Consider the following 12,491-nt stretch of genomic DNA (forward strand, 5'->3'; position numbering starts at 1 on the left):
AGCAATATACAACTGGCGGACATGTATATCAGCCACCTAATTCCTTTATTTGTTCCTTATACAGTCCCTAGAGCAAAATTAGCCTATATGCCGGCTACCACAGACTGGCTTGATGGTTTAAACAAGCCTTTAAAGAATTGGGATATTAGATACTATAGGAACATCTACAATGCTAATTGCCACGCTCAAAAAATGTATGTATATACAAAACTCTTCTGGGTACATTAAGAAACAAGACTGCTAACTATATCAAAGGACCAAACTGCACTAGCTGGCGCGCAAATACATTATTTAAATCGCCCGGTTCGATCCCTTAAAGGGTATCCCAATAGTAATAGATTTGTATGCCAAGTTTCGCCGCTAATGCAAAGTAGCCAACATTAAGGATACTCCTTAGCTTATCCTGTGCGGTAATTAATCTATTAATAATCCTAACTCTAGCATTGTCTACGATTAAACGCTTAATTAAATAATATTGCTTTGCCCTGAACTTATGGAGGACATCAGTATAATGCATCTAGATCCAAATGATCAGTTGCTTAATACAATGATTTCTAAAGCCCACGTTGTCCTCTAACTCTCAACTAGTAAGGGTTTCGAGGTAAAGGTCTTAGAAGCATTACATGCTGGTCGGCCAGTCGTCGCATTAAAGGCAGGCGGTATTCCTCTTCAGGTCAAGCATTCAATCAACGGATTCCTTGTTAAGCCTGGTGATTGGAGGGCTGTTGCTCATCACCTTATGAATCTGTTCACTAATGATGATTTATACGAAAGAATGAGTTATGCTGCAAGGACGGGCGTATCTGACGAAGTTGGCACAGTCAGTAATGCCTTGTGTTGGTTCTACCTAGCTTCCAAGTTGGCCGATCTTGGAGCTCAAAAATACGGAAAGGCCTCTTTGCAACCTAATGAGAGATGGGTTTACGATATGGCGAGGGAAGAGGCCAATTGTCCATACTCCGCTGATGAAGAACGACTCCCACGTTGTTATACCGAGGCTAAGAACGTCGACTCACTAGAATCTGTTTCTCTTAGCTAGAACATTATGAACCGGCGTAGAAGCTTGAAAGACATCTCTAAATTGAACACGGTGGAGCATAACTGTGGTTGACAGACCTATAGTTTTAATTGCAACGTTAAACTAGCTGCCTAGAATCCTTAGTATACCTAAGGATAATAGGTGATACGACACAATGTATACCTGCACAAGCCGACATAATGCGTCTACACTGTGACGTGCATATTAGGGGTGCCTTGATTATAATGTATGTGACGTAGGCATAGAGGTAGTTAACGAGTGACCCAATCGCAAAAAGATACATGGCTTTAGTAGTTGAAGTTGATCCGAGGTCTTCGCTTCTGGGGTGAATAATCTCACCAATAAAGCTCACCATCCGCGTAGTTTGGGAAATAATCAGGACATTTCTTTCGCTAGGGGAGAAAGTGATTATAAAGTATGATCCAGACGCAATCGAGTAGGTAGAATATTCTGATGTGGTGTCAATAAGGAAAAGGTATGGACTGCGCACCGCGCAGAATAGGGCCGTTTGCGCGACCAGAAGAGGACAAGCATAGGGTCAAAGTTAATTTCTCTTTAGCCTGCTCCACAAATCCTATTATTTAGGGTCAGGCTCGAAATTTATTACAAGGTTAGTACTGCCGCATGACCTTCTGTTTCTTGGGTTTCTTCTTGCCCAGGCAGCGAGACGACGTACGGATAGTCATTGCCACACAAGGATGCAAGCAACTCAACCCAATTCAACTTAATTCAACCCACATCAACATTTTGTCACGGAGCCAATAGGATGTGTTGATTACATGTGGGGTGAGCTAAAATACACATATTCTAACTAACAGAACTAACTTTTCGTACCCCGCTTGTACTGTCGTCATGACCGGGGTCATGTGGGGCGAGGTACGGGATCGAGGCTTGTGGGTGCGTAAAAGCAAAAACGGGTGCTTTCACTGGAAAAAACCGCTGCGCATAAGTGGTGGCCTCATCTTTCCAGATCGTTTCAATGTAGCACACGAAGGCACCACCCATAGTAAGTTCGAACTTCCATGGTAATGTCACTCGAGAGCCTTCCAACATGCAGGATCTCTCGTATCAAAATAATAAGGGTAGCCAGTGCCTCCATTGAATCCTCTACATCCGTTTTTTCAGCCCCTCGCACCTTACGAGTAGTGATGTTATAAAGCGCTATTAGGACTAGCATAGCGCTTGGATTCAGGATGCATACTCTCAGCTTATATTTTATATTTGCATTAATAGATCAATCACCTGAGAAGTGCCCGTCTTAGAGCAGATTTATAAACCCCGGCTGGAGTTAGCTGAACGAGCGACTGAATGTTGACTCCGAAAGAATACGTACCACTTTAAATCATCATGTAATAGTTAGTCTAACTGGTTTATTTCTGGAAACAGTATCATAGCTGGGCCCTTGCCGTTATCGATGACGGTGGTTCTACATGGCCAGGAATCATCACTTGAAAGCAGTCAAAAAAGGGGCAACTTGTGCGTTAACAGCCATATCGAAAATCAATTCATGACACCCTTGTTTGCACAAGAGCCAGAACAACCAAAACGCACGACATGCCGCCAGAGCTCCCAGTGAGTCACCGATACCTCTGATCCCTCTAGCAGATAGCATGAGTCTTGCCCGTTTTTCCCTGGAGAGAATGTGTCTCGTTCTGTAGTGTATTAGTAGTGACCCAAGTTGAATATCCTTCGGGGTGCTAACCATGTAGACGGGGTGGGCGTGCTTGCCCTTGCCCACCGACAATGCGTGCTTCTTAACGAACTCCTCCTGCCTGCTTCTTGATGTTTTCCCGATCTGCCTCCTCGAGGAGGCCGCGGCAGAGCATAATATCATCAATAAGCAAATCGCAACGCATGCGCGTGAAGTCTTCCCTCACGACAATGCGCAGCATCTTGACGTTGGAGTTGGGCGCCATGGTATAGGCGGGGACGACCCATCCACGGGAGCACAGTTGGTGCGCGAGGGAGAACTCGTCGTAATAGCGGTCTTCGTCGCTAGCCTCCTCGGGGGTGCGGAAGCGGAAGGCCACAAGGGGTAGGCCCGCACCGGAGCGCTTTGACATGATAACAAAGCCTTGCTTCTCGAGCATCTCCGTCAGGTAGTCGGCATTGCGTGTGAGGTTGCTCATGATGGCGCGGTAGCCGCGCTTGCCGAGGCGGATTAGCTGGTAGTACTGGCCGATAACCTGGGAAGCGCTCTTAGAGAAGTTAAGGGTAAAGGAGGACTGCTTGGCGCCAAGGTAGTCGAGGTTAAAAACCAGCTCCTGAGGGAGATACTCGGGACCTCGCCAGATGACCCAGCCGATACCGGGATAAACGAGCCCGTACTATTTTATAGAGTTAGTATTTGGAAAACGTCGCGCTGGGAAGTAGGGGTAGCACCTTGTGTCCGTAGACGTTGATGGAGACGACCTTTTCACATCGGAAGTCCCATTCGAGGTCGGGAATAACAAATGGGGCGACGAAGCCACCGCTGGCAGCATCAACGTGGATAGGGACGTCAATATCTCGCTCAACAAGAAGGTCATTAACAGCTTTAATATCCTCATACTCGCCGGTGTAAGTGGTGCCAAGGATAGTGCAGATGCCGATGGTATTCTCATCGCACAGATCAACAACCTCATTGGGGTCAAGGACGTATCTTTCGGCAGTACAGTAAACAAGCTTTTCCTCAATCTCAAAATAGCGTGTAGCCTTTTTCCAGCTGACCTGGATGGCGGAGGACATAACAATATTGGGGTGCTCAGTACTCTTGCCGGAAGCGAGCTGGCGCTTCTTCCAGCGCTTCTTCATGGCGAGAACGGCGAGCATGATGGCCTCGGAGGAGCCAACGGTTGAGGTGCCGACCGAGATGCTGGCGGGCGCGTGGAAGAGGTTGCCGATCATGCTGACGCAGCGGTTCTGCATGTCGGCGGACTGGGGGTACTCTTCGTAATCAATGAAGTTTTTGGAGAAGGATTCTGCCATGAGCTTTTCGGCTTCATCTTCCTATAGATTCAGGGAACAGCATTGTGTTAGTAAGTGTGCTTGGGATTAACGGGTAAGTATTGGTGCTTGGAGATCGTAAGTAGGGGCAGCTTTCCATGGAGGAAATATACTAGGGGACGAGCACATGTATGGTTTCGAGGGCAAAGGAAAGGGGACTGTAGGTATTATAAGAGTAGAGGTAATTTACCATGTAAGTAGTAACCAATGAGGCCAGGCTTTAGATGGTCAGTATCATCGTCTCGATAGTCTTGTGGAAGGGAAAACATACTTGAACATAGGGTTGTTATCGAGGCTGAGATCGTCCTTGATCATACGATAGGCTACATCGCGGGGCATCTCACTCTCGGGCATGTGATCACGCGGCAGGTCTATTCCCACAAAACGCGAGCCGTAGACACTGGTGGCGAACCCATCGTTGTAGTTGGAGAGCTGCATCTCAGGTCTCTGGGAGGCGCGGGAGCTGATGGAGCGAACGACAGAGAGATGGGCCATACTGTCGGTGTACAGGGACGTTACTTTGGTCTTGCCGTTGTTATATTCGTGGCAGAGTGAGATTTATGCTGATAATACCGTTGATATTTTCGTTGCTGGTCTCGGTGATGAGCAGGGAACATCGGTGGGCTCTGTGGACTCTACTAAACTCATGGCAGAGGAGAGAAGATGAGTAAAGTGGGGAGAGTAAAGCAAGGCCATAAATCACAAGTGGGTAGCTGACAAACTAACGGGCGACGGCGGGAGTGGCCGTAAGGGAGAGAATGCATGGAAATGAGTTCATGTCACGTTGTGTATTTTACATAATGGGGCGTGCGATCGTTATAGCAGTGATACTCCAGTCAGACCCCAGTATAAAGATGTATATGGGACTTAGAGCGGGGAAACAACAAAATCAAGAACATACACACATCCAATAAGACACATCAGAGAATCAGAGATCGTGACAGTTCAGGGTTGCTTTTTGGGATGACACACGATGACGCTAAGCCGATGTGACAGAGAGTGGGGAACCTTGGGGCAATTTGTGATGCTCAGGGCGGGTTGCTTTGAAGATAGTCTCGGTGGCTCACTAGCCACTATGGGGCGAAAGGGCGAGAAAATGAAGTGGAAAGGTGCGCAGGCATGGAATGTGGTGATGTTTTCTTTCTTTTTCTTTTCTCTTTTTTTCAATTTTTTTTTAGATCCAGGCAGATGGTTTTGGGGATGTTAGAGATGTTGGGTACCATGCAGTACCTACCTGCCGGTCATACCTACCTACCGGTCAGCGAAAAAGAAATTCCCCCATACACAATGGACTTTTTTAACCAGATGGGAAAAACGTAATAAAAATAGTAAAATAAGTTTATCTCTAGAATTCAGATCAAAATTGAATCTATTTCAATATTTTCTAGGCCTTTTAACCTCACGCCCTGTGCGGGTGCGTACGACACCTAATTCTTCCTTCCCTGAATTCGACCTCTCATCCTCTTCCATCCCTCCCACCTCGATCACATCCTCAACAACATCCGCCCCTCCAATTGCTTCGTTTGGCTCTGAAATAGTTTCACCAGCTGCTAGAGCCTCTGCCAGCGTGGTAAATTTCTTATTGGGGTTCGGTATCGTCTTTCTCTTCTTGCCTCTGCTCAACCGGCCAACTTCCTCCTCCAGGCTGGCTATTCTGGTGCTCAAAGAGGCGATCTTGGACTCTTGGGCTTCAAACCCTTTTGATATCACAGAATACCGCCTTCTGGTAGAGGGACTCTTGTTCTTCCCCAGGTCTCTGATGTGACGGCTGGCCTTTGGCGTATTATCAGAGTCGACTTGCCCGTCTCTGTGGCCGTCTGACCCGGGCGTCGTTAGTGATGCAATTTCTTGTACACGTACGTACGTACGTACTGTATTTTAGCCGCTGTACGTACGTACAACTTTATTGTACGTACAAATATGTACCATATAAACTTCCCCCTTCCTTTTTAGGTAATACTGGTAACTTAGTAGGCTTCTCACGGTCCTCGTCTTCTGCCATTCTGGCCTCAAACCTATGATTCCACCTCAGTGCCGGAAACTGTGCACTCGCGCCGCGACGCCGCCGTCTTCAAGACCTACACAGTCGGCAACAAGGGACGCGTTCTGGCTACGGGCCTTTCCGTTGGCGATAAGGCCGCTTCGGGGCGGCTCTGCCTCGTCGAATCCGTCAAGGATATTGATAAGTTCGTCGACAATTCGATCCTGGTTACAGAAGCGACAGACCCGGACTGGGTGCCCATCATGAAGCGTGCAGCTGCCATCATCACTGACCATGGCGGGCGCACCTCGCATGCCGCCATCGTCAGCCGTGAACTGGGCGTTCCGGCAATAGTGGGCACTGGTAATTCTACCTACGTGCTACACAGCGGCCAGGATGTCACTGTCTCCTGTGCTGAGGGCGACACCAGCTTCGTGTACGAGGGAATCTCGGATATCACGACCAAGACAGTAGATCTGTCCGGGCTGCGCCAGGCCCGGACGAAGGTCATGCTCAATCTCGCCAATCCGGCGGCCGCCTACCGCTGGTGGCGACTTCCAGCCGACGGCATCGGCCTTGCCCGCATGGAGTTCGTTGTTAGCAACGCTATCCAGGTCCATCCTATAGCGCTCGTTCACCACGACCAGTTGAAAGATGAAGATTCCAAGCGCGAAATCACCCGCCTGACGGCCGGGTACGAAAACAAGCCCGACTACTTCGTCGATAAGCTGTCGCACGGCCTCGCGGCCCTATGCGCTGCCGTTTATCCCAAACCGGCCATCATTCGCATGAGCGACTTCAAGACAAACGAGTACGCCGGTCTTATTGGCGGCGCCGAATTTGAGCTCAAGGAGGACAACCCAATGATAGGTTTCCGCGGCGCCTCCCGCTATTATTCGCCGCGCTACAAGGAAGGCTTCGCGCTCGAGTGCCGCGCCGTCAAGCGGCTGCGCGAGGAGATAGGCTTCACGAATGCCATTGTCATGATCCCCTTCTGTCGTACGATCGGTGAGGCTAAAAAGGTTCTGGAAGTCATGGCCGAGAATGGGCTCAGGCGCGGTGACAACGGCCTGCAGGTCTACGTCATGTGCGAGATCCCGTCCAATGTCATCCTAGCCGCCCACTTCACCGAGCACTTTGACGGCTTCTTCATCGGCTCTAATAACCTAACACAGCTGACGCTCGGCATAGACCGCGACTCGGGTGAGCTGGCCAATTTGTTTGATGAGCAGGACGAGGCGGTTAAGTGGATGATAGCACAGGTTATCTCGGTGGCTCGCAACAAGGGGTGCAAGATTGGGCTCTGTGGCCAGGCGCCGAGTAACCATCCTGAGTTTGCCAAGTTTCCAGTGGACGCTGGGATTGATTCTATCTCTGTCAGTCCCGATAGCTTTGTTGCAGTGAAGAGACACGTGATAGCTAGTGAGCAAGCTTGATGCCTAGGTGGGATGAGGAGACAAATATGGGTCGATATCTGTTCACAGAATTGCCTTGAACTGTGGGTTTGTAACTTTATGCTAACTCAGAATGTATCATGGGACAGGGTAGTAATAATGCCGAAACTTGGATCTGAATAAATTGGTTTCTTCTTTTTACTTAAAAAAACAAAAAAACGATTAAGTTACAGATTAATCCTGACGCATGTGACCACTGTATATCGGATTACCAGCAGATAATAAAAATCCAATCTGTCGCATGACACTTTTAGCTTAATAATTCATATGGATCCAGTGGCAAGTCATAGAGGCACAGCTAGCTGTGTCATTAATATCACGTGCCCGTCAAGACACAGCTAGCTGTGCCTCTAAGATATGTTATGTAAGCTCGATCTATGTAACGTGCGTGATAAGCGAGTGCTCCAGACAAGCGAGTGCTCCACCAATCTACACTTGAAGACTCAAAAAGAGAAATAAAAACACCACAACCTATCTGATCAATTAAAATTAATTGCTATACTATTCCCTATTGACCTCAATTGACCCTTGACAGGTCCTTGCAGTATGCCCAGTCTTTCCGCAAATACTACATTGCCGAGGCTTTGATCCTTGTGACTTTCCTTGACCACCTCTTGAGGATTCAGCTGTTACCTGCGCATCAATATCTATCTGATCAAGTGCTTGTGATGCTTCTGTTATAGTTAAAGCCCCTTCTTTCTGTACCGTAGTCCTTCTTCCCCTCCGGCGCCGCCCTACTGTCTTATTCTGCTGTTTAAGTTGTTGATTCCTTTTATATAGTAAGGCCATCTTATCTATAAGATTAGTTGTTAACTTCTTAAAATACTTAACGGCTTGAATCATTGACTTAGGGGAGCTGCTTTTATGATTTAAGATCCTTCCTTGCAGATATTTAGAATGCAATTGGGCCTCTACTACTGTCTTTGGGGTCCTTAAAGTCCAAGGGGTCAATGGTATTATAACCTTAACGGGAGGCGTTGGAGTCCGTAGCTGTACATCAAGCTTTAAGATGACATTTTCTGGGTTAAAGGGAGCAAGCCCAGCTCCTCTAAAACCTCCCTTGATATTACTTTCTGTAATAGCAGCTTAGTGGGCGGCATAAAAGGCAGGAAAGAACTCAGTCTTAGTAATATGGCTTATAAAGCATCTGATCAGATGCTCTATTTCTCGACCATAGGCCTTTTTTAGCGGCCCAAAGCACCCTACATCAAGAGGCTGAAGTAGATGAGAGGCATAAGAAGGCATACAGAGCGTTATAATCTTGTTCTCCTTGCAATATCCCTTGAATTCGACGGAGTGGTGACTTTCATGACCATCCAGGATCAAGAGTCGATAGCGACTGTTCGTCCGTTTAGCTGTAGCCCAATCAAAGTGCTTTAGCTACTTAAGACCTAGGTTATTATTAGTCTATCTATTTTCGCTTAATGTAATAACCCAATTGCTGGGGAGGTTGCATTCTTTGTACTAATTGGCAAGGTGATCTTTGCCTGCACTAATAATAAACGGCGGGATCGATTGACCTTTGGCATTGATCCCCTTGATCATAGTAATCCATTCGCGATTTCCAGGCTGTACTTTTTTTGGTAACCCTTGCCTGTGGGAGCCTGTGATGACTGTTCCGGGCTCAATTATGCCCATCATAAAGCCAGTCTCATCAAAGTTCCAGATATCATCTGATCGGATACTATATTTCGCGATTGTATTCTCTACAAGCCGAAACCAGCCACGAATAATAGTCGGATCTTCGCATTTAGCTCTTTGATAGTCATATCTGCGAAATTGACATGTCTTTAGCTCTGGTTGTTGCTTGACGAAGTTATAAGCCCATCGCTTGCCGACAGGTGGCGCGTTGCGGTTGGCACGTAAAGAATTCGCTATATCTTCCACATATAATAGTCGCGAGGGAAATCCTTGCGAATCTAGGTCAAGGAGGTATTTTACTATTATATCCTCTTCCTGGTCAGAAAATAACCGTGACTTGTTGAGAGTTTCACGCTTTGAAAGAATGCGCTGCCGGCGGCGACTTAAGGCAAAGCGGTCAACATGATATATAGCTGCGGCCTTTCTAAGACTTAATTTTGGGTCGCTCTGGAGGGCCTGAAGGGCAAGAATAATCTTAGCTTCATTTGAAGACTCTGGCATATTGGGTTGTTGAGAAATATCTGATTGAAAAGTGATAGTGTAGGTTGAGGGATTTTTGGAGCACTCGCTTGTCTGGAGCACTCGCTTATCATGCACGTTATGGGATCGTGCTGACGTGGCTTCAACTCAGACCTTCCAATTCATTGGTTATCATCACAATTGAAGCCAATTGAAGCTATCACAGTATCATCTATCCAAAATGAACCCAATTGATGCTTCAAATGTATTCCCTGATGATGTTCTTCCACCAGAAGGTCACTTCCCCTCACAGCAGGCTCTTCTCACCGCCATCAACGCTTGGGCTCGAGAAAGAGGCTACGCCTTTGTAGTCAAGAATTCATGGAATACATCAAGTGGAAGGAAAAGAGCTATCTACACATGTGACCGCGGCTCAAAGGCCCCTTCAAGAACAAGGAAACGTATCAGAAATACTGTATCTCGTCATACAGGCTGCCTCTTTTCCGTCCTAGCAAAGGAAGAACTTGACAAGACTTCGTGGTCTCTATCATATCGTCCTGATCAGAAGCATCAAGAGCATAATCATGAGCCAAGCCACCCTTTGGCACACCCTACTCATAGGATACTCTCACCGTCTGATAGATTGATAGTCAAGCAACTTACCAGTAGTGGCTCTGCACCCAAGGAAGTCATATCACATCTACGAAATACATCAGAAACACTTGCTACACAACAAGATATCTACAACTGTATTGCCGAGACCAAGCGAGAGCTCCTGAAGGGTCAAAGCAACATACATGCCCTCTCAGATCAGCTCAAAAGTGAGGGCTTCTGGAGTCGTATACGTCTTGAGGAGGGTACAGTCACAGCAGTATTATTTGCACACCCCAAGTCACTTGCCTACCTCAAATTGTATACAGAAGTGCTTATTCTAGACTGCACATATAAGACCAACAAGTACAAGATGCCTCTTCTCAATGCAATTGGAGTTGATGCTTGCCAACGGTCTTTCTGTATTGCATTTGCATTCCTCAGTGGTGAAGAAGAAGGTGACTACAACTGGGCTCTTACAGAGCTGCGGTCTATCTATGCAGGTGTAGGTGCAGACTCTCCTTCTGTAATACTTACAGATCGATGCCTTGCTTGCATGAATGCTGTAGCTTCTACCTTTCCGGATTCAACTGCATTACTTTGCTTATGGCATATCAACAAGGCGGTATTACGTTACTGCATGGATGCATTTACCAAAGACCCAAAGGATCATGAAGGGCAAGAGAAGTGGAAGGGCTTTTACTCTTCTTGGCATGATCTCGTTGCATCTAGTAACGAGGATATATACTATCAGAAGCTTGATGACTTCAAGAAGAAGTATACCGCTGACTACATAAGTCAGGTTGGCTACATCACTGAGACTTGGCTGGATCTCTACAAGCAGAAATTCGTCAAGGTTTGGGTTGATCAACACCTTCATTTCAACCAATATGTTACATCACGATGTGAGGGTATTCATCAACTCATTAAGTCATATCTCAAGACCTCCCAGCTTAACCTGTTTGACGCCTGGAGGCATATCAAGCTAGTTGTGATGAATCAGGTGGCCGAGCTTGAGAGTAACCAAGCAAGACAACAAGCTAACTTCCCTTTGAAGCTATCTGGGTCATTGTACGGCAACATCCGTGGTTGGATATCACATGAGGCTCTTCGGTTAGTTGATGACCAACGAGCTCGGTTACTACATGACCTCCCGGCTTGTACGGGCACTTTCAACCGCACCCTTGGTCTGCCGTGTGCTCATTTAATCGAACCCTTGTTACATCGAAGTCAACCGTTGCAAATGTATCATTTCCACTCGCATTGGCGAATTCAGCGTATTGGAAACCCCCAACTTCTCATTGAGCCTCCTGTACAGGTAGACCGACTTCAGGCCACATCGGTGTTACCCGTGACAAGCACACAACGAGAGCCCTGTGCGTTTGAGGCAGTTGAGAATACAATACGGCCTCGGGCACCACCAACATGCTCAAAGTGTCATCAGCCAGGTCATACAATGAAGTCAAAAGCGTGCCCCTTACGCTGGGAGCATATCTCACAGACCCCGACTCAAGCTTCGACTCAGGCCTCGATAAACGTAGCTCCGCCTCAAGCCTCTACAGCTGGTGTTCCTTTGCACGCTTCTACAACTGTTCATACTGTAACACATACGGTATCAAGATCAACAACACGGTCATTATCCCCAACTAGCTCCGGAGTACATACAACAACGGAGACAACAACAGAGACAACGACTCATACAACAACCGTTACTGTGACTTCCCCGGTGGCTAGGCCTCCAACAGTTACTGCACAAAGTGAGGCTGATACGTTGAGCTATACTGATCCCCGTGCTATCTATCAACGCTACAAAGCAGATCGAGAAGCGTGGTATGCTGCACTTCCTCGGGGGGCATTGAAGACCAACCAACAGTACCGCAAGGCTATGAAGCTGCCCCAGCGTTACAACAAGGCTGAATATGACTGGTGCCTCGGTTGGAAGGAAATGGGCCGTCAATGTAGGATAGGAAGAAGTCTTCGAGATTGGACCAAGGAGGAAATGATGAGCTATCTTGACTTCGATAAAGCCGAGACTGCACGGGTTGAGAGGAACGTTGAAAAGGAGCTACAGGCACAACCTTTTACAACTTATCGTGGATCTGATTATGTGTGGAAGGCGGCGGCCCGGGATCATGAGGATCAGCAACGGGTATATCAAAATCGGAAGCCCCATGACTAAAATAGATACAGTAAGTCAATTGATATGATGTATATATCATTGGAAAGCCTAGAAAAAGGGCTATTTGGGGGTGTTATATTCATCACATCACGATATCAATTGGTGGGTTGTCTCTTGAGTTGAAGATCTCTTTGTATTGGTGGTCAATCTCTTCATACTTTT

General features: G+C 47.1%; 3 protein-coding genes across 3 annotated transcripts; 2 read left to right on the forward strand and 1 right to left on the reverse strand.

Annotated features, from left to right (window-relative positions):
- Positions 1–87: 87 nt before the first annotated feature.
- On the forward strand, positions 88–1,039 carry B0J16DRAFT_315335 (uncharacterized protein; the record flags this gene model as incomplete). The annotated part of the gene is made up of 2 exons (XM_046125239.1): positions 88–194; positions 589–1,039. The coding sequence occupies 2 exons, from the start codon at positions 88–90 to the stop codon at positions 1,037–1,039; spliced, it is 558 nt and encodes a 185-aa protein (XP_045990685.1).
- A 1,598-nt stretch (positions 1,040–2,637) lies between these two features.
- On the reverse strand, positions 2,638–4,652 carry B0J16DRAFT_393050 (pyridoxal phosphate-dependent transferase; the record flags this gene model as incomplete). The annotated part of the gene is made up of 5 exons (XM_046132043.1): positions 4,296–4,652; positions 4,215–4,242; positions 3,422–4,027; positions 2,803–3,366; positions 2,638–2,691 (listed from the first exon to the last, which is right to left on the reverse strand). The coding sequence occupies exons 1-5, from the start codon at positions 4,517–4,519 to the stop codon at positions 2,638–2,640; spliced, it is 1,476 nt and encodes a 491-aa protein (XP_045990686.1). The 5' UTR covers positions 4,520–4,652.
- A 274-nt stretch (positions 4,653–4,926) lies between these two features.
- B0J16DRAFT_368010 (Pyruvate/Phosphoenolpyruvate kinase-like domain-containing protein) lies at positions 4,927–7,611 on the forward strand. The gene is made up of 4 exons (XM_046130179.1): positions 4,927–5,133; positions 5,413–5,438; positions 5,907–5,915; positions 5,999–7,611. The coding sequence occupies exons 1-4, from the start codon at positions 4,998–5,000 to the stop codon at positions 7,439–7,441; spliced, it is 1,614 nt and encodes a 537-aa protein (XP_045990687.1). The 5' UTR covers positions 4,927–4,997; the 3' UTR covers positions 7,442–7,611.
- Positions 7,612–12,491: the final 4,880 nt, after the last annotated feature.

This window comes from Fusarium flagelliforme (assembly GCF_020744385.1).
Source record: "Fusarium flagelliforme strain FIESC 12 MPI-CAGE-AA-0113 chromosome Unknown B0J16scaffold_1, whole genome shotgun sequence".
Lineage (NCBI taxonomy): Eukaryota > Fungi > Ascomycota > Sordariomycetes > Hypocreales > Nectriaceae > Fusarium > Fusarium flagelliforme.